General features: G+C 50.3%; 1 protein-coding gene across 3 annotated transcripts; it reads right to left on the bottom strand.

Annotated features, from left to right (window-relative positions):
- Window positions 1-1,196: 1,196 nt before the first annotated feature.
- Window positions 1,197-11,645, bottom strand: Inpp5j (inositol polyphosphate-5-phosphatase J). Of its 3 annotated transcripts, none has more exons than XM_029484137.2 (13): window positions 11,484-11,645; window positions 8,830-9,986; window positions 8,380-8,493; window positions 8,176-8,299; window positions 7,902-8,018; window positions 7,430-7,605; window positions 6,987-7,098; window positions 6,740-6,849; window positions 6,445-6,628; window positions 2,602-2,739; window positions 2,378-2,455; window positions 2,165-2,269; window positions 1,197-1,984 (listed from the first exon to the last, which is right to left on the bottom strand). In XM_029484137.2, the coding sequence occupies exons 1-13, from the start codon at window positions 11,586-11,588 to the stop codon at window positions 1,475-1,477; spliced, it is 3,030 nt and encodes a 1,009-aa protein (XP_029339997.1). In that variant the 5' UTR covers window positions 11,589-11,645; the 3' UTR covers window positions 1,197-1,474. The 3 variants fall into 3 exon arrangements, with proteins under 3 accessions (XP_029339997.1, XP_021032369.1, XP_029339998.1); XM_021176710.3 differs by having other exon boundaries at window positions 8,176-8,284; XM_029484138.2 differs by having other exon boundaries at window positions 8,830-9,965.
- Between the last annotated feature and the right edge of the window lie 9,902 nt (window positions 11,646-21,547).

Here is a 21,547-nt window from a genome sequence, read left to right as displayed (position 1 = left end):
TGACAGTAACAGCAGCTTGGGCACCAGCCTGGACCTCCTTCCTGGTGTTGCTATATTCTGAGAGACTTGGTTGGTCTCTTCTTTGAGGAACAACATGGCTCTGATGAACTGCAGGGGGGTTGATGGAAGGAACCTCAAGGTCCAAATGTTGGACCGCATCTCCCGCTGTACTTGGTGACCTTGAACTGGTGACACAGCCCCTCTGTGCCTGGATGTGGTGTTCAGAGGCTATTCTGATGCCTTGGGCTTAGACCTTGTCAGGTAACTTCATACACAGATAGAAAAGGGGAGTGGCTGATTCCAGGAATCCAGGAGGTATGGGAAGCAGGTACTTGAGTGTCCCTGTTGCTAGACCTGCCTCTCTGAGCCCCAGCACTTTACAGTGAGACCTAAAGCCGCAGGTGGGAAACCAAGGATACAAGAGAAATGCCTGTACCTGAATCCAGGGTAAGGAGGGTGTTCCCACAGTCTTCGCAGGAGACCCCTTCTTTAAATAGTTTCTGGGTCCTTCCTGGCCTGAACTAATCTTTCTGTTCTAACTCTAAATTGAAATCTTTTCTGTGCCCATGAGGAGTTAGGGTAAGGGACCTCCCTCCTCCACATGGGCCTTAGTGCCCTCCTCTGAAAGAGAGGGTAGAGGTGGGGTGTCATTGTTGTTTGTCTGTCTGAGTCAGGGTTTCACTGTAACCCAGGCTAGCTTCCGCTATGTATAGGAGGATAACCTTGAACTTCTGGTCCACTTTCCTCTACCTCCAAAATGCTGGAATTGCAGGCGCATGACGTCACACCAAGTTTTAGGTGATACTGGGGAGGGAAACCAGGGTGTCAACCCTTCCAGCCTGGTTGAAGCATGCTACCAACTAAATCATACCCCCAGCTTGAAAAGGGGACCCGTAACCGTGAACTACCTCACAGGGGTGCTGAGGAGTAAATGAATTAATCAACACACATACCACCCAGTAAACATTCTTCTCTAACACACAGCTGGACTGAGCTTTGTTGTCTGCTTTTGAGATTCGTCCTCTTGGCTTCAATTTGCCCATCTGTGTAATGGCTCTAAGGATGGCACTGAGCACACAGGATTATGGTGGAAATGAAAGATGGCATGTTTCCATATACAGCTGGTGCCTAATATATGTCAGTTCTATCACTCTGTCACATCTGCAACTGCTGACAAGTCAGGAAGGAGCCAAGAGTGAAGCTGGAGAATTTAATTCCTAATGGATGACCTCCAAGATGGGAATATCTGTCCGTTCCCCCCATCATCCCACATGAGGGCCCAGGCGAGGCTTTGCTGATTGTCACAGTTGAGGTGGTGCCAGGACTGAGTTTGGGGACCCCCCAGTAGGCCACTCCTGGCCAAGACAGAGTGGCAGATGTGGTTAACGGCTGGAGCAGCAGCAAGAGAGAGGCAGGCAGGCAGGCTTGTGGAAGATAGGCAGAATGAGACTGTCTAGGCCGTCTGCCTCCCCCATCAGGGCCCCAAACCCCCTTCCTCCAGCCCCAGTCTGCCCTGGGGGCTAGGGGACAGGTTATTAGGGTCAGGGGCCTCCTGGTCAGCTCCCCAGGAGCCTCCACCACCAGGGTCTACGGTCTCCAGGCGCAAGGCTGGAAGCAGGCCCAGGCTTCGAGGCACAGAGGGTGGGAAGGCCCAGGGTCCAGGCAGCCCAGAGGGCCCCTCCTCACTACTACCTCGGCTGCCACTACTGTGCCCCCTGTCAGGGGCTACCCGAGGCAGTTGGCGGCTCTGGGGCGAGGGACTTCGGCTGCCACCACGGCGGCGTTCACGGGACGAGGGATGGAGAGCGAGACTGGGGAAGCGGGCTAGGCCAGGGCTGCGACTACGGTGTCTCTTGGACTTGCCAGGGCTGGGGCTGCGGGACTTGGGTGCCAGCAGCTCCAGTGTGCTGTCATCCTCCCCCTCCGAGCTGGTGCCTGAGCTATCTGTGCTGCTGCTGGCAGATTCTGAGGTAGGCAGCGAGATCTGGAGAGAACACTGGCCGCTGGGGCAACTCCACTCTTTAGCCTGCCCACTCCCTCCTTCCCCGTTGGCAGACCCAGTGAGGTTGGGCTACTGGTCTAAGGTCACAGAGAGAACATGGCAGATATAACATTCGACTGGGACATCTTGGCCTGCTTTGGCCCTATCGTCTGATCCATTTACCTGAAAGGGTTCTGTGACACCAATGAGGATGCTGTGGTGGTGGCTATAGTAACCCAGAATGAAGTCTCCGTGGCCCTTGGGCAGTGACTCCTCACTGAAGGTCACCTGGTAGACACAAGGGTAGAGGCCCAAGCTGGGGCCAGCGGGCAGCCTCAGGACTCCCTCCCCCAAGTAGAATCCTGGTGTCCCCAACCCTCCCCTTCTTGTAAGTACCTGGTAGATATTCCCATCCACTTCCTCATGCTTGGCCCAGACGTAAGCCACATAGTCCTTACAGTGACGGAAGCCCACCTAGGGAAAGAGGAACCCCGGTTTTGATCCCTTAAAACTAGCAGCTTCCTAGCAGAGCATGACCAAAAGCGGGATAAGCCAGTGATAGAGAGGGCCTGCAGGCCCCTTCCTTCCTGCAGAGTGACTTCCTTCCTGCAGAGTCTTACCCGGTACAAGCCGATCCAGTCCCAGGAGCTTCGGGCAAATACTGTTTCCACGCGGTACCTCACCACAGCCTGCTCTGGCCTTGCCCATTCATCGGCTACCTCCAGCCGCACCAGAGGAACATCATCCCTGAAGGCAAACTGCCCAAGCAAGGCAGGGACAGAGGATGATGTCACTCAGAGACCCTCTAGCATTCCACATACCTAGGCCTCTTGGGTAGTGACCCATACTTGTAATAACAGTATTCTGGAGGTTGAGGCAGGAGGATGGATAATTTGAGTATAGCCTTGGGTAACACAGCAAGTTCTAGGCCAGGATGGGCTATATAGTGAAACACTATTCCAAAAATATGGTAAAAATCAAACAAAAATTCCTGCCTCTGGTGGGGCATCGATCTGAAGCCAGCCAGTCTTAGACTTGGCCTCAGCTCAGCCATTGTCAGCTTATACAATGGTCAACTTCCTTAGCCTCTCAGAAGGCAGGCCCTTGGTCTGGAAACTCGTGTTTTGTTTTAATTTTTTAAAAAATTAAATTGCACTTGGGGGCAGAGGCAGGCAGGTTTCTGAGTTTGAGGCCAGCCTGGTCTACAGAGTGAGTTCCAGGGCAGCCAGGGCTATACAAAGAAACCCTGTTTCGAAAAACCAAAAAAAAAAAAAAATTGTTTTGTGTCTGTGAGTGTTTTTCCTGCATGTGTGTCTGTGCACTGTGTGTGGGGGTGTTTTGCCTGTGTGTGTCTCTGTGTGTGCCTGGAGCTTGAAATTATTAAATAATTTGCTTAAATGATAGCAAGGGAGATAGGTAAAGTCCCATGGTACACAGGATTCTGAGATAAGTTCGATTTCCTGGAGCTAACAAGAGGCCAGAAACAGTTGCTGAAGACCTCAGCTCATTTTCCAGCTCTACTGTTACATTGCTGTGCAACCTCAGACAAGACCCTGGCCATCCCCAGACTTAGTTTCCCCCATCTGAATCTTACTACTGAGAGCCAATTAATAACACTGCCTTGCCTTGAGTCCATGAAGACAAATTATTATCACGAGTGGTTTTCCTCTGGGACCAGCCAGGACAACCAGGGAGTCACCTAGACAGGTGGAGTTTCTGCAGTGGCAAGCAGCCAGAGACCTGGCCACCTGTGTCCTTAAGGAAAGGCTCACGTGGTGCCAGCCTTGCCTTTGTCTGGTCCCTGTTGATCTGGTTTCGGGTTTCTTTCCCTAGTTTCAGAGTGTAGCTGTTCCAGAAGAAACCAGTACACTCTTTCACTGTCCCCGGTTCCTAACTGAAGGGCAGGCTGAAATGTGCTCTAAGGCTTGCAAGGTCAAAATCCCTGCAGAGGCATGGCATGGAGGTACATGCCCATAACCTTAATACTTAGGTGCAGGCTGGAAATCAGATTCTAGAATGGTCCTTGGTTGGACACCAGACCAGACTACAAGAGAGTCTGTTCTCAAAAAAAAAAAAAAAAAAAAAAAAAAAAAAAAAAAAAAAAAGACAAGAAAAAGAAAGCAAAACAAACAAAATCCCCAACCAATCATAAAACAAAGCCAGGGAGAGGGCCTGGTGGGTAAGGAGTGAGCTGAGTTTATTCTCTCGATCCACATTCAGAGAGAATGTGAGCTCCAGCTCCCAAAGTTATCTTCTGAACCCTTTCAGAGAGTGCACACCTGGGCACATAAATAAATGTTAAAAAAAAAAAAAAGGAGGAGGAGGGGGGCAAAGCAAGGGGCTGGAGAGATGGCTCAGCAGTTAAGAGCACTGGCTGCTTCCAGAGGTCCTGAGTTCAATTCCCAGCAACCACATGGTGGCTCACAACCATCTGTAGTGGGATTTGATGTCCTCTTCTGGTGTGCATGAAGACAGTGACAGTGTACTCACATATATAAAATAAATAAATCTTTAAAAAACAAAAACAAGAATAGAGGACCCAGGTTCAATTCCTTCCCAGCATTCAAATGGTGGCTTACAACTACCCACCCTCTTTCTTCTGGCCTCTACGAGTACCAGGTACACAGAAGCACACACAACCAAAATACCTACATGCATAAAATAAATAAATAGCCCCAACACTAAAATAGAAAGAAAGGAGACTTTGGAAATCTCAGAGCCTGCTGCATTCAAAGGGATGGTGTACGTCAAGGGCCCTACATATGGTGGATGTCTTTTTGTTTTTACCACAGAGTCTCAATGTGTTCCAGGGAGGCCTGCAACTCATTATATAATCCAGACTGGATTTGAACTTGAAATTCTTCTTCCTCAGTCTCCAAAATGCTGTAATTAGAGAGATTTGCCACCATGCTTGGTTCAGTGGGTAATTTCTATTATTGTTTGACCCAGGGCCTCACTATGTGGCCCTGGCCAGCTTTGAACTCTTGATCCATTTGCTTCACTATACTCAGTCCTGGAATTGGCCACCGGCCCCACCTTACAATAACTTTTTAAAAAGTTTGTTTGTTTGTTTGTTTTTAACTTTAGTTCTTTCTGCAATTCTGGGATTGAACCCAGTGTCTTACCTATGCTAGCGAAGTGTCCTACCACTGAGCTGCATCCCAAGCCCCAGGTAACATTTTTTTTTCCTGTCCACCACAGGAAGAACAGGACAATGTGGCCTAATGTGGAGTCTCAAGGTGAGGTCCCTGACTAAGGGCTACAGTGTGGTGGCACATGCCTGTAACCTTAACACTTGAGGAGCTGAGGCAGGAGAATCATGAGCTTGAGGGAGCTTAGGACATAACAAGAAGTGATTTAGAAACAATAACAACAAACGCTCCCACCCCATCCCTGTCCCAGAGTTCACAGGAGGCCAGGCGTGGGTGGAGTCCCATCGACTGATCGCCGACAGATGTACCTTGAGAAACATTCTTTGGCCTGCAGGGCTCCTTCTTATCAAACCAAGAAATCCAGAAACTGCAGTTTAGGTTTCAAGGTTGGAAACATGGGACCTACCCTTGTCTGCTTCTGCCACTAGACTTGGGGCACAACGCCATCTCATAGGGAGCCTGAGGCTACCCCATAGTAAACCAGAGAGTTAGCATCTTACACTCTAGAAATGCCTCCTTTTACTTTGGCAACTAGGAACTTTGGTTCTAAACACAGTGACATCATCCTGAGCATCCAGGTATGTTTGGTTCCTTTGGTAGATGCTAACCCCCAGGGAGGTTGAAGTTCCTTATGTAAAACAGTATATAGTATGTGCATGTAACTGTACATCCCTGTATATATACTTTAATTCATTTCTAGATTACTTATAATAATGTAATGCAAATGACATGAAGGCTGTTGCTTTACTGCACTGCTTAAGGAAAATGACAAGGAAAAAACCCCTGTGTCTGTTCAATATAGGCACAGTTTTTTAAGGAAAGAATTTTGAGATTATTTTTTAGACTCTGTGCATGGGGAGGTAGGCACGTGCATGTGTGTAGGTGCCCACAGAGGCTAGAGGCATCAGATCTCCTGAATCTGGAGTTGTAGGTGATTGTGAGATACCTCACATGGATGCTGGAAAATGAACTTGGGTCCTTTGCAAGAGCAGTTTGCTCTTCAAATTTCAGGTTGATGCCCTAAACATTTCTTGGAAGAATAAAGTCATCTACAGATAGTCGAAAGATATGAGCTCTTCAATCAAACTGTCTTGGCTTCAAATCCTTCTTTTTTTCCTCCTTTTACTGTGTGGTCCTAGGCAAGGGAAGGCCCTGTCAGGCACAGTCTCATCTGAAAGGGAAGATTATAACACCACTCCCTCTTTACTTGAAGAAAATGGATGCTGTTAAGGACAGGTGGAAAGGTTCCTGATAGAGGATGCTCAGCTGATCCAAGGGACACCATGAGGGGCAGATGAGGCCATGCCTTACCTGCAGAATGAACTGGGCAGCAACAGGCTTGTGGTCACTGACAGTGTACTCCATGTGGCTGCGGTAGCTGTGCTGGGTCACCTGGAGCCTATGGCTCTCTCTTCCTGAGGGACTGGGACCTCCACTTGGAGCCTTGACCTTCCACAGAATGCGATCTGTCCAGGCAGGCTTCCGCTTTTTGGCACTGCAATAGAAGAGGGTAGGTAGCCTGAATTCCAAGATCTGGGGGTCAAAGCATAGTCCCAGCTTTATCTTCTGTCCCTTTCCTTCATCCCATCCCCCTCTTAAGGCTTACCTGGTATCATATTTGTTGGTACCCACGTCAAACTTGAAGGTGGGAGCAAAGTTAAGGGGCCCTTCCTGGAAACCTTTCAAGATGGGCCAAGTGCTCTTGGCCATGTTGAGCTGTGAGGATCCAGAAAGGTAGAGCTTGGGCCTTGTACAGCATCCAGAGATGGGATGGGACAGATGAGGTCAAGGGCAGAAACCGGAGATATTGGTTGAGTTCAGGGTCAGGGAAGGGGAGGCAGATTACTACCTACCTGGTCCTTCTCCCAGAGCTGATGGAGTTGGTTGCTGTCTATGGCGAACTTGACAAAGTGTAGGTCATAGCTCTCAATGCGGAAGTTCAGGTCCCCAAACCAGAATACAAGACTGCTCACAGGGTGGAAATGGGGGTCAGTGGGTTCATGGAGCTCAAAGACTCAATCTAGATCCTTCCTGTCACCCACCCAACCCTTTAGAAGTGCCAGTGGGTGGGAACTGCCAGAGCCTTCAGTCAGGCAAGGAATGGAGGGAAAAAAGGGTCTAGAGACATCAGGTGAGGAACCTCAGCAAGAAGGTATCCCTCAGCAAAGCTCTACCTTGCAGGATCCTCCCCTCCCCCACCAAACTGCTAGCTGCCTCAGTTTTCCAAGGTGGTACGAGTGGGTCAGTAGCCCACCATTCCCATCCACCCAACCCGGCACTCTGCATTCTCACTTACTCATGATCCAGGATGCCGTGTGCACCAGGTCCCTGGAATTGCTGGAGGCTAAGGATAGTTTGAAAGTTATCCTTGCGCTGTTCTGCCTTGTCCATGTGTGCGGGCAAGTGGCAGTTTAGGAAGCACAGCATGTGCCCGAAGGCTGCTAAGCGCACACTTACTCCGCCCTTGTTACCCTAGGGGTGAGGTTTGACAGGTCATGAGCCTGACCTGGGCCAGGAGGGGAGTCACTGGGCTGGCCACAAGAACTTGTGAGGAGCAGAGGAGGCTTAATTTTAAGCCAGGATGAGTTCTAAGGAAAGAAACGGGAGGCTAGGACAGGGAAGGGCCAGAGAAGGAATGGGGCAGGGTGTAGAAATGGATGGTGCTTGGATTGGGGCGGGTCTCGGGGCAAAGGATGCAAGGGTGAGGTGGGGGATCTTGCAAGCCACACTCAGGCCCATACCCCACCCACCCTCCACCCCCCACTCACCCAGTAGCCACCCAGGCCAGTACGAGTACAGTCTGTCTGCACATCCCGTAGGAAGGGTAGGTGGTAGTACTTGGCAAAGAGCAGCAGAATGACGCCCTGCATCCTCACGGTGCTCACCTGCAGGGGGAGGCGTGCTGGGGACCCTCGGCATACAGCTCTCCCTCTACCCCCTCATCTCTCTACCCTGGCAATAGGGACACCCAGCACTGTCTCCGGGATGGGAGCAAGAATCCAAAAGGGCCCCTGCTTCTCACAAGGGTGTCTATGTTGTTACCAGCACGAAGTTGAAAGGCCCCAGTGCATCCATGAAGAGCTCACTCCACTGGTCGGTAAAGAGAGCATCCTTGAGCCGCTTGTTGATCATGGAGTTGACTTCTTGCAACCTAGGAGGTGAGGGACTGCTTTAAAAATTCCTCCTACGGTGTGTCCAGGAGGCCAAAATGCTCAGGGAAAGGGGTCCACCCACACTGCTCCTCACCCTATGGCAATCATATCTGCACCATCATTGTCGTGGCCACTGCCCAGGTGAAGAAGAGATGTGACATCGTCAGGGGGCATGGCGGTCCCCACATTCCATGTAACCACAGTGATCCTGGAAGCAGGTGCATGGGAGGGTTTACTGCTGGATACCATTTTCCCGCCCTCCCTTTCTCTTTCACAGAACTCCTTCTAGGGAGCTAAATGGAGCTAAATATGTAAGGGCCCTTATAAAAGATCCACAGTGGGCCTAACATCCCTAACTACCTTCCTAGGGATAAACCCAAGAAACAAATCCCCTAGAAAGAGAGCATCTTCCAGGGTTCCAAAGTAGGTCCATTAGCGCCCCCCCCTCCATCCCTATCGAGGCAAACCGAGTTAAAACGCACGGTCACCCTGGAAGAATGACCAGTCTCTCCTTTCAAGCCCCAGTAACTTTTCATGATCTCACCGGAATCCAGGGTCGCTCTTGCAGGTAGGCTGAGCTGACCAAGAAGATGTTGGTGAGGTGGTGGTGGCGGTGGCTGCTGGGCTTTCTTGTACCTGTAGGTTAGGGCTTGGGCACCTGCCAGGCCCTGCAGCCTGGGTGACAGGTCTTGGGACTGCCACCTCAGGGGCTGGGGGCAAACAGGGAGAGCGGTTGGGAGAGCGACTCGGGGAACGGCTGGGAGACCGAGGTGGCTTGGGCAGAGGTGGGGGCACAGTCTGGCTTGAAGGGATTCCTGGCCGAAAGGTAGGGGACAGAAGTCCAGGGGAACGGGTGCCAGACTCTGGAAGGCCTGGGCTCACATCCAAGGGCAGGGTCTGCGGTGGCGGTGGCAAGACGGGATCCTCTGGGCTGTGGCGTGGAGCCTCTGGTCTCGCGCGGAAAGAGGGGGAAAGCCGAGGGTCTGAGGAAGCTTGGGCCCTTGGTGGAGAGGTGGCGGGACCAGCTGCCCGCTCTGGAGTGTAGAGACTCCCGTCTGCAGGAGGAGTGGGCCTGGGAACTGCGGTATCCTTCTGTCTAGCCGGCAACTGTCTTTCAGAAGCTGGGGTAGATGTCACAGATGCTGCAGCCAGGTGACCCTCCTGAGAGGGTGACAGAACGGGACTCGGCACAGGGGAAGGACTGGAGGGGGACTGCGGGGGCTGCTCCTGAGAGGCCAGCGCTAGGCTTAGGCCTGAGGTTGCCAATGCTGGCTTAGGTCCCACAGAGGTGGGTGATAACTGCTTCTGATCCCTGGAAGTTGGAGTTAGGACGGACCCCAGAGGAGCCGGAGATGGCCTTGACATAGCAGAGGCAGATATTACTAGCTGCCCCAGAGACTTCGGAGCCAGGATTGAGACTGAGGCGACTGGTGGAGGCTTGGATCCTGCAGCAGCAGATACTACCAGTTGGCCCACAGACGTGGCTGCTCTGTTGGAGCTGTGAGGGGGCGGAGGCCTTTTCTGTTCTCCAGCGATGGACAGTGGCGCTAGGATGGGTCGGGGAGATGACAAAACCAGTCTTGGCCTCTCTGAAGGAGGTGACACAGCTGCTCGTGGTCCCACAGGTGCCAGGGTCAACCTTGGTTCCGAAGATGCTGGGCCCGAGTTCTTTGCTGGAAGCTGAAAACTTGAGTTTACCTTCTAGAGGACAAGCAGATGAGTCAGACTGACGTTAGCAGGGGCTGAGCCCCCACTTCCATATAGCCCCGGTAGACACACACAGCTAAGGACAGGTCATTCCAAGGAAATCCTTCCTGTTATCTCCCTCCAATCCATCTTGTTCCAGGTCAGTTTCTGACTCTTCTGAGACAGGATACAAAACCATGTTTCCACCTTAAACTTGAAACCCTGTTCACAGACGGACAGACTGAAACCTTGAATGGGCCCAGTGGGAATCTGAGAGCTCTCCTATTCTTCCTGGGGTACCCACGACCTGTTCCCTGACGAGCTCCTAGGGCAGCTCCCCTTTCAGAGGGCTGCTGAATCAACACCCCAAGTCCCCCCATGTCCTTCCTCCACAGTGCCGATATCCCTTAGGTGCCCCTCATGCTCTACCCATGCCCTGACCCATTGGTCACAGCCCTGCCTGTGCTGATCCATCTCCAGTGGGCCTTTCAGGGTCAAGAGCTGGCAATGGAGACTGTCACACAGATCCCGATCCCAGCGTTGGGATTTGGGGCAAATGTTCCTCAGCCCAGACTGTTTCCCGTCTGTAAAATTAAGGGACGTTTTTGGAAGGGTCCCTGACCATACCACATCTTAAGGTGTATGTGTCCAGGGCAAGGGGCACATACTTTTAGCCTAACACTTCCTGGCTTTCCCAAGTGCTGGAGAGTAAGCCCACCCTCCTCGGCCAGTCAGTGCGGTCTGATGCCACGCCTCTCTCTGCCCAGGCTGTGCCCTCTTATCTGGCCTGTCCTTTCCCCACCTGTGAGGATAGGCAAATGGATATCCTTTACAACCGGCAGGTGGGAGGAAACCTGCCTTGTCCATTTTGTTTATGATGTCCCCAGTCTCCAGAGGCCAGGAGAAAGTGTCCTTTGCCAGGGAGGACAGAGGAAGGTCTATACTCGCCCCAGGGTGGCCCCATCTTGCTCTGGAGACGCAGTTCAGTCTCTGTCCCCGTCCTTCTCGGTTCAGAGAACCTGAAATTCTACTTCCACCTCCCTCCCTGAACTCCACTTTTTTTTAAGCAGCATTTTGGATACTCTCCTTGGCTCCAAGTGTCCCACTGTGTGCCCCCTCCCCCCAAGCACCATACCGCCTCCAGCACTAACAACTTAGACATCCCAGATGTCACAGTTCTAGTCTTCAGACACAAGCTCCCTCATTTTGCATTGGCTCAGAGGGGACAAGCAACTTGCCCAAGGTCACACAGCAAAGCTGGAGAACAGCTGGGTTCCCTGACAACCAATCCAGAGTGCTTCTGGGGGACTCTTGGCTGTGGCTGATTCCATTTCTCTATGGGAATCCCATCATTGCCCCTTCAGCGTGACCTTTTTGCCCAGTCTCTGTTTGGTGGGCACAGAAAAGTGCTAGTCCCTTAGCCAGGAGCACCAGGGTACCTGCAGAGTATATGTGGTGGAGGAGTGTGAGACCAGGAATCAGGAATGGGGGCTAAGGTTTGGGGGCTCTTACCTTCGAGGGTATCTCAGCTTGCAAAGCCCCATGAGTCCCAGGCAAGGGTCCCAGTCCAGTCCTGGTCCCCGGCCTGGCACTACCACTCCTGGTCTGGCCTTCCATGTCTGCAGCAGCCCCCGGCAGCCCAGCCTGGCTCCCTTGGGTTCTGGCTCCAGCTCCTCAGCTCCCAGGAACCAGTGATGTCATCAGCCATTTCAACCTGCTGAGAATTTAAAGGCACAGGCACCCACTTCCCATTATTGAAGGTGGCAAGGGCTAAGTGGCTACCCGCTAGGAACACTTGAGCTGGCTGCTGATGCTAGAACATCTAGGGGTAACATAAGCACCCATCAGCTTGGCTCTCCTGCATGCTGAAGGAGACCCCACCTTCTGCCTCCAGACAGTAGGCAGGACCCACCCTTGCTCCAGGGAGGGGCACAGGCACACTCACAGGTAATACAGGGACAGGTGGGTCAGAGGTCAGCAGCCTCCTCTCCAGGGCCTCAGGGACATCTGCCTTGCTCTGTCACTTTCCTAACTTTCTGTTTAGCTCAGGAATTGTCTTGGCCCCCACCCTTGCCCCATTTTTAAGCCTTGGGCTAGCTCCCCCCTCCACCTTATCCTTGCCTGCCTCTATTCTTCTCATACCAAAACCAGACAGTCAGGCTCCATCCACTGAGTCTTCTTCCTTTCAGACTCTGCCAGCCCCTCCCTCCTCTTCTGCAGACATCCCAGTGCCCTCAGATGTCCGCACACATAAGCCGGTCCCAGTCCAGTCCCAGCTTCTAACACTCACTCACTGGCGGTGGCTCTGAAAGGCACTTGTCAAGGTCACCCCATGAACTAAGGAGGTCTTCTGGGTTTCAGTGACTTAACCCAGTGATCTAACCGGCTTGAACCAGTCGGGTATGTGGGAGAGAAAACCGGGAAGGATGAGGATGCAGCAGGAGGAGAGGGACTTGGCAGGAGAGTTAAAAATAAGCCTGCAATGCATAGGGTGGTGACACATAGTTTAACCCCAGCACCGGGGGTGCCAAGGTAGGAGGCTGGCTAAAGGTTGAGGTTAGCTTGGGCTATAGAGTGAGTTCAAGGCCAGGCAGGCCTGTTAGAGATACGTAGGGAGACTTTTCTCTAAAACTCCAAACTAAAAATAAGCCTAAAGTCCATTAGGCTTTCAAACCTTTAAGAATTGAACCCAATGGGGCTAGACAGATGGCTCCGTGGTTAAGATCACTGGCCGCTCTTCCAGAGGACTCAGGTTCAATTCCCAGCAACCACATGACAGCTTGCAACTCAAGTTTCAGTGGCTCTGATTCTCTCACAGACATTCAGTGAGAGAATGGAGGAAGGAACCAATGGAGAAAGAAGAAGAAGGAGGAGGAGGAGGAGGAGGAAGAGGAGGGATAGGGAAGGGGAAGGAGGAGGAGAAGGAGGAAGAGAAAGTCTAGTGCTTAACAGGTACAGGGTTATGTTTGATGAATGAATGAACGAATGAATGAATGAATGAATGAAGTAAGAAGAGTTGAGCCTGTAGCCCCAGCACTTGGGAGGTAGAGACAGGAGAATCAAGAATTGAATGTCATGGAGCTAGAGAGATGGCTCAGCAGTTGAGAATATGATTGCTCATCTAGGGGGCCCAAGTTCGATTTCTAGATCCCATGTCAGGTCACTCACAATCACCTGTGACTCCAGCTCCAGGGGATTTGATCCCTTTGGCTCTTGTGAGTACCCCCCCCCCACACACACGCCATACACACACCTATACACAAGTTGAAAAATAAAAGTTTAGTGTCGTCCTTTGCTATTGACATTGAGCCTCCTGGTCAATGTGAGGTAAAAAGGAAAGAAAACAGAGCAAATGATCGTGAAGGTCAGATCTGGGGTGGGAAACATGGGCTGTAGGGTTTGCCCTGGTCCACTCTGATTCCTCCCTGCTAAGGTCCTCCCTGGGATCCCCACTTTTCTAGGATTACTAGATTGTTACCAAAGATGAATTGAATCCAGGTCAGGTGGAACTATTCAGAGTTCTTTTGCTTGTTTGTGGATTGCATTTTTATCTATCATCTATCTATCTATCTATCCATCCATCCATCCATCCATCCATCCATCCATCCATCCATCCATCCATCTATCTATTATGTGTGTGTGTGTGTGTACTTGGTGTGTGCCCATGTGTGAGCAGGAGCTTGTGTCCAGTTGCACACGTGTGGAAGCCAGAGGAGGCCCTCGGGTGCTCTGCTCTATCACTCTCTACCTTATTATTCCTTTAAGACAGGGTTTCTCACTGAATATGAAAGTAGGCTGACAGCCAGCAAGTCCCAGCAAGCCCTCTGTTTCTGCCTCACACCAGCTCCATGTTAAGGTTTCAGACGCACATGACCATGCCCGACTTTTCACATGGGTTCTGGGAACCCGAACTCAGCCCCTCATTCTTGCACAGCAAGCGTTCTTATCCTCTGAGGCACCCCCAGTCCCAAATGCTCAGCGTTCTGTGCCCAGAGTCCTTGCAGGTCAACAACCATCTCTGCGTCTTCACTGGCCAGAGCCAACTCCCATGTGAAATTCTTGGCAACAGACACTACGAGGCCTTTCCTGGCTGTGCCAGCTCTGCCAGGCTCACTCTGGGTCAGGCCTGTGTCTCTGGATTAGCATCTTTGTAAGTAAGGCTCAAGTGTGGGGGAACAAAGCCTCAGGCCAGCATAGATCGAGAACAGAAAGGTATTTTGATGGCAGTGGCAGTGACAGTGATGGTGGGTATTTTCGCGCACCCGATCACAGTGGACGACCAGCAATAGTGATGAGTGGGAGGGACAGATGGCAAAGGTGGAGGCCATGGTAGTAAGGAGGAGGATGGGGAGGTAGGGGAGGAGCTGATGGCACACATGCAAGTGAGGAAGCCACAGGCCATGGTGAAAGCCATGGATAGTGGCCGTGGTGGTAAGGGGGGGGGATCGATAGTGGGAGTGTGGCATTGGTGGAAAGGGCGCTGAGAGAATTGGAAGTGAAAGCGGAGGTTTGCATGAGCGAGAATGTGAGCTTGGTCACGGTCTCAAGAGTAGAGCTTAAGGAGTAAGTAGAGCTTCCTCCAGCTCCTGTTCTACAAACGGGTAAGTAGGATCCTCGGCAGTGCCAGCTTCTGATGCAATCCTGAAAGAGTGAGAATCCCGTTCCCCAGGACCAATCCCAGCGATCCTGAAAGAGTGCGAAGTCACTGCCCCAGGACCAATCCTAGGGCCGAGAAAGGGTCTCCGAGGCTCTTGAGAGCAACACAGACATCACAGGTTGAATGTGCAGGTTGCTCCTCACCCCACTCCCGTCATCCCGTCATCCCGGAGGCTTCGCTTCTGTCCCTGCCACTGATTTCCTTGGGAGGTCACTGAGAGTCTTGATCCGTGTATGGAAAATAAAAGCACTAGCGACTTCCTGGGTTTGCTGTGATGATCAAACAAGCTGTACATCTGAAGTTAGCTTAGAGCAGGCACAAGCAAGCTCCTCTCCTTATCACCATCTATTCCAGACCACCCATTTAGTGGATGCTGAAACTGAGGTCTGAGGTGGTTGTACCTCTGGAAGAGAAAGGAAAGGGGAAGGGGGTGGCAGGGGGTGGACCCCTGCTGTAGAGGGAACTGGTAGGAGCTATATTTGAGCTTCTGGAAGGATGACTAAGGAGGTTGATAACAGGCTCCAGGGCTCAGGGCGGCAGGCAGGCCGGGGGCAGCTGCCAGGGAGAACCGCCCCCCTGGAGACGGCTGTCTCCAGAGGCCCCTCCCAGCTCCCTGCTTTGTCTCACTCTGTAGAACGTGCCAGGCAGACACTACAGCTCAACCAACCCCTTTCTGGAAACTTCCCACACTCCCCTTTCAGTCTCGGGTTCAGGTCATGGGTAGGAAGGGAGAGTTCTCCCCCTCACTCTTCCTGTGAGGCCACTTAGAAGGTCTCCAGTGATGAGGAAGAAACTGGGGCCCGGGTACAGGTCAGGAATGGGCAGTGCTTCTGGGGAGGAGGGAGATGGATAATTCTCCCCTTACAAAAGAGGTCTCATGACTGTTGAAGTAGAGGGGTCTGAGGTGACAAGCAGAACTGCCCAGAAATGCCCAGAAGCCAGGTGAGGGCTGGGGTGGGGAGGACTCACGGGGAAAACATTCAAAATCTGGTCTGTGCCCTCCTGGCCTTGCGGTTCAGACATAACACTCGGTCAGGGGACAGAGAGCAGTGGTCCCCTCCCTCTCCTTCTCTCCCTTTCTTCTTTTAGCTCCATCCTCTATCTCCTTCCCTGCATCCAGACTCAGACCATGGGGAATGAAGTCACACTGTGGCGCTATGTGGGAGATGTCTGGGTGGCAGAGAGAAGCATCAGGGAAGATGACTGCAAGGGAGCACTCCTTCTCGGAGGGAGCACTCCTTCTTGGAGGGTCCTGTCATAGGGCTGGCTCCTCACTCCCCTTTCTGGGACAGATGGATGTTACCTTCGTTCCTATGCTGCCACTCAGGAAATGGGCTGGAGGAGGAGTGACTTTTCCAAGGTCACACAGCTGGGGCTGAGCTCAGACATCCCTCCTCCCTCTCTTCTGCTCCCCCTCCTCCCAGGCACCCGATGTCAGCTGCTCTGAAGTGAGTGGCTATTTTTATTCTGGTGCGAGGGACCTGAAACAGCAGAGCCATGTAGGTTAGAAGACTCTAGGACACCAGCCTCAGCAGGCAAGGAAAAGCTCACTGCAGGCACAGGACCCTGCTAAGCTTGCCTGGGGGAACTCTTGTTCCTTAAAGACTTCCCTGTCCTGGGCTTCTGGGTCTCCAAACAGTTCTTCATTAGAGGTCAGAATAGAGCACAGAACCAGAATAAGCCGTGTTCATAGCCCTCATCCTGTCTCCAGCTCGAACACTAAGCTTGAAATTGACTAAGACTTGATCCCATGCCAAGGCAAAGCCTCTACTCTACCTCTCAAAAATACTCCGACCATCACCGTGACCAGCCACATACTGAATCTTTAGGCAAGCCTGGCAAGAGTCTGAGCCCAATGTGAGACCTTCATTCTGGACATAGACTCAGCCCTCAGTGAGTGCTAACCTCAGCCTTGATTAATTTTGTTTTAGACGAAATCCCAGCTCTGACATAAAATGAAACACTGGTTTTGGTCAAAGAGCTCTGAGCTTAATCATTGACTAGCCCTTGATCTCATAATGAATTTTCACCAAGTATCATGCAAATTCTGTTTACTTTGGTCATAAAATGGAGCCCTGAATCTGGTTAAAGTCCAAGCTCTGAGCTTTGTTGTTAACTGAGCCTTGACTCTGGTCATATACTGAGCCTTAATCCCAGTCAAAGACTAAATCCTAACTCCAACCCAGGTTTAGTTCTAAGCCTATTGGGCTTTTGTTATTGCTGTTGTTGCTATTGTTATTGGTGGTGGTGATACAGAATTTGAGAAAGCCCCACTATGAGGCCCAGGCTAGTCTTGAACTTGTGGTCCTTTTGCTTCTGCCTCCTTCCTTAAATTTTTGCTTAAATTGAAAAGTGACTCTGATGACCCTAAACTCATCACAGACTAAAACTTGAGTCCCAACCTACCCAAGGGGCCTAGACTGCACACTGGCACCGTAGGGGTGTGGGTTGTGAGCAGAGCTCTATCCTGGGAGGTCTTGTGCTGCCGATGCTAGAATGTTCCTGGTACTGTTGCAGCCATTGTCTCCTGCTGGTTCTACTGGCTGGTGGTCAGCCCTCAGCAGACCAAGCTGTGGCCCAACAGCCACAGAGTCCAGGTTAATGCAACGAGAGTGGTTTGCTGGCACCTGTCCAGTGAACAACAGGGACTCATGGGGAACTGGGGTTTGGGTGTGTCAGCAGAAAAACCACAGGCTCTGTGGGGCCTCTGGCTTCCGTCACCCCGGGGGGGGGGGTCCTTATTGTGATAGGTAGAATCTCTCGGGTAGGGGTTGGGGTGGAGAGAGCCAGTGAGTTATATTCCACTGTTTTGTAAACTAATTTTAACCACTTGAGTTTAGTTGACATATACTTACAGAAAATACAGAAAAGGATATGAAGAAGGAAACATTTACCTATAATTTTAACCTCCAAGAGATAGCCATTTTTATTTTTGGATTTTTTTTCCCTTTAGATAGTTTTGATCTCAACTAACATATTCATGTATACGTGTTTTATAAAATTGGTTGGCTGCTATGGTGGCCATCCCATCCATTACCATCTATGTCCTCAACAAACAACAGTGTGGTTGACCTTGTGCCCAGCTTTAGGAATGAGTCAAGATTGGTTATCCCAAGGACAAATTCTCAGGGCATGTGATTGGGCCATGCGAAATTAGTGGGATATAAAAAGACTTTTGAGGATTTGAAAAGAGAAACATATTTTATGTCCTGGCAAGTTTGAAAGCAAGAAGAAAGAAATGGATGCTGGTCTCAGGAGCCCCTCACTAACCATACTCTGTCCCCTTTTGAAAGAAGGCGACTCACTGTCTCTCTAGCTGCCTGGAACTCACAGACATCCACCCACCTCTGCTTGCTGAGAGCTGAGGTTAAAGGCTTGCTCTACCTCACTCAGCTCGGAGATTTTTTTTATTGTCTGTATTTATTGTGGGGATGGGAGTGTTTATGTGTGGGTGTGGGCATCCCACAGTGAGCTGTGGAGTTGGCTTTCCTACCTTGTGAGTTCCACAGATTGAGTTTAGGCTGTCAGGTTTTGTAGCAAGTGCCTTCACTTTCTGAGCCACCTAGGCAGCCCTTCTTCACTCTTTAGATTTTGAAAGATGCTACCTCATTGCGGCTAGATTCACTGATTTGGCTAGACTGGCTGGCCAGCAAGCTCTCCCCACCCCCATATCCTCCTGTCTCCCTGAGTTGATTAAACATGGCCTGGTGCACTTCTGGACTTTCTAGGGGGCTGAGCTCAGGTCCTGTGCTCCTCCTACCGAGCCATCTCTGCAGTTCTAAGCTTGTTTCAAACTCCTTTTGTTGTTGTTGTTGTTTTTGAGACAGGGTTTCTCTGTGTAGCCCTGGCTGTCCTGGAACTCACTCTGTAGACCAGGCTGACCTCAAACTCAGAAATCTGCCTGCCTCTGCCTCTCAAGTGCTGGGATTAAAGGTGTGCGCCACTACTGCCCGACTTGTTTCAAACTCTTAACAATCAAGCCAATGTGAAGGGGATGTAAAAGGGTCTTTCTCTGTAGCCTTGAGCTTGAGCCAATTGTCTTGCCTCTGCCCCCTGAGTGTTGTGATTACAAGTGTGAACCATCATACACAGCTAAAATCTTCTATGTGTGTGTGCATGTATGCATGAATATATGTATCTATGTATTGCGTGTGTGGTATTCTTTTAGGTTTGTTTTATTTTATGTGTGCTGATGTTTTGTCTGTCTGTATGTTTGTGTACAGTGCTCACAGAAGCCAGAAGAGGGCATCTTATAGTACATCTCTTGGAACCGGACTTAGATAGAGGTGGTTGTGGGCCACCATGTGGATGCTGGGAATTGTACCCTAGAAGAACATCAAGGCCATGCTTTTAATGCCAGAGCTGCCTCTCTAGCCCGTGTGTGTGTGTGTGTGTGTGTGTGTGTGTGTGTGTGTGTGTGTGTGTATGTGTGTGTGTGATTTTTGAGTTGAGCTCTCATAGGTTTAGGCTGGTCTTAAACTCACTATGAAATGGAAGATAACTTTTTAATTTTTTTATTTGTGTTTTATGTCTGTACTGGCTAGTTTTGTGTGTCAACTTGACACAGGCTGGAGTTATCACAGAGAAAGGAGCTTCAGTTGAGGAAATGCATCCACGAGATCCAACTGTAAGGCATTTTCTCAATTAGTGATCAAGGGGGAAAGGCCCCTTGTGGGTGGGACCATCTCTGGGCTGGTAGTCTTGGTTCTATAGGAGAGCAGGCTGAGCAAGCCAGGGGAAGCAAGCCAGTAAGGAACATCCCTCCATGGCCTCTGCATCAGCTCCTGCTTTCTGACCTGCTTGAGTTCCAGTCCTGACTTCCTTTGGTGATGGACAGCAATGTGGAAGTGTAAGCTGAATAAACCCTTTCCTCCCCAGCTTGCTTCTTGGTCATGATGTTTGTGCAGGAATAGAAGCCCTGACTAAGACAATGTCCATGGAGATTTTGCTTGCAAGCATGTATGTACAGCACATGCATTCCCCCAGGGCTTATAGAGGCCAGGAGAAGGCATCAGATTCCCTGGAACGAGAACTACAAACAGTTGTTAGCTTCCATGTAGGTGCTAAGAATCAAACATGGGCCCCCTGGAAGAACAACCGGTCCTCTTAACTGCTGAGCCATCTTTCCAGCCCCTCTGAGGATGGCTTTGAATTCTGATCCTCGAGCCCTGTCTCTTAAGTGCCAGGAATACAGGCTTGTATTATCATGGCTGGCTTTTCACACTGGTGTAAGAATCCAGACTTAGTCATCATGCTTATACAACAATTGATCCTACATGTTAAGTTATCTCCCCAATATTTTTATATTTGTTTATTTATTCATTTGTGTGTGTGTGTCTGTCTGTCTGTCTGTCTGTCTGTCTGTGAGTGCTTGATATTAGAAACATGTGACGGTCAGAGGACAATATGTGGGAGTCTCTTCTTTTCTTTTGTCATGGGTTCTGGGACTTGAACTTAGGGCATCAGACCTGGCAGCAAGTGCCTATAGTCATGGAACAATCTGCTGATGGCTCCCCTGCCCCATTTTTAATGTGCATTTTTAAAGTGGTGGAATAAGCCCAGAAAGGTAAAAATACCTTGGATCACAAGCAGCGTTGGCTCAGGGTTGACAAGGTTCTCTGGATCCCGTGGGAAAGGGCACAGCGCGTTCTTGCTGTCTGCCAGGGATTGGTTCCAGGGCACACTTCCATACCCAAACTCGAAATATGAGGATGCTCAAATCCATAGATAAAATGGCTTAATATTTTCCTAAAGCCTGTGTGGCCTGCTCTTGTACTTTCTATCATTTCTAGATAATTTATAACACCTAATACAATACAGATACTATAAATAGTTGTAATGCTCTATTGGTTGGAATAACAACAAGAAAAGAGTCTGTACATGTTCAGTACAGAGGCAGTTTTTACTTCCTAATATTTCCAACTTGAGACTGGTTAAATCCAGGGTGACAAAAAACTGATTGTACTTGCTGTGTCTGCTGAAGGCATGAGGACATAAAGTGCCACCTGTTTCCTCTTTGGTCCAGGGAGATGATCCACAGAGGTGTTTGGGGCTCAAACCCAGATCTACGAATTGGCCTATTTTACATTTCTTTTTTTTTTTTTTTTGGTTTTTTTTTTTTTTTTTTTTCGAGACAGGGTCTCTCTGTGTAGTCCTGGCTGTCCTGGCACTCACTTTGTAGACCAGGCTGGCCTTGAACTCAGAAATCCGCCTGCCTCTGCCTCCCGAGTGCTGGGATTAAAGGCGTGCGCCACCACGCCCGGCTTTTTACATTTCTGAAACAGTTCCTAATCTGCAAAACGGAGTTCATTGCTGGAGGGGGCAGTTGTGATGAGGAAGGGGAAGAGCTAATAATGGAAGGCAACACAGCCAGAGTCTGTCCTAATAACCCTAGCCCTCAGGAGGTTGAGTGTGGAGTATTGCTTTGAGTTCAAGGACAGTAGGAGATTGGTGTGTACCATCTCTGACCAGATACTGTTCTAATGAGATGCATTATGTATATTAACCCTTCCAGCCTTTTCCAGGTAAAAAAGGATAGGTAATATTCCTTTGTAAGAATTTATATTATTATTATATGTGTGTGTTCACCGCGTGTGCCTGTACAGGCACGGACATGCCATGGTGAGCCATTGGGGACGCCTGTGGAGGACAGAGCACAACTTGTGGGAACTGGTGTTTTTCTTTCACTTTTTTTTTTTTTTTTTTTTTTTTTTAGGTTTCAGGGATAAAACTCAGGATCTGAGCTTTCTTGAGCGGGGCGTAGGTTACGGTCCTCTCTTACAACGTGTGCTTTGGGGAATTGAAGCTTTGATCGGAATTTTGTTCAAAGACATCAAAAGCGTATAAAGGAGATCTCCTAGGTTCCTGCTTCCTTAACTCTGACCCAGAAATCCTGGGGTCCATCTGCGAACCGCCTGCG

The sequence above is a fragment of the Mus caroli genome, unplaced genomic scaffold (assembly GCF_978045245.1).
Source record: "Mus caroli unplaced genomic scaffold, Mus_caroli_1 scaffold_13, whole genome shotgun sequence".
Classification (NCBI taxonomy): domain Eukaryota; kingdom Metazoa; phylum Chordata; class Mammalia; order Rodentia; family Muridae; genus Mus; species Mus caroli.
The sequence above is the reverse complement of the archived record's forward strand: the minus strand, read 5'-3'. Positions and strand labels throughout refer to the sequence as shown.

Bases quoted from the DNA above. Each gene is read 5' to 3' on its own strand.
- Inpp5j (XM_029484137.2), bottom strand. From the start codon at position 11,588: ATGGAAGGCCAGACCAGGAGTGGTAGTGCCAGGCCGGGGACCAGGACT. The intron at 8,494-8,829 runs GTGAGATCATGA...ACCTGCTTCCAG, and splicing joins AAGAGCGACCCTGGATTCCG to GATCACTGTGGTTACATGGA. The intron at 8,019-8,175 runs GTAACAACATAG...CTCCCCCTGCAG, and splicing joins GGCCTTTCAACTTCGTGCTG to GTGAGCACCGTGAGGATGCA.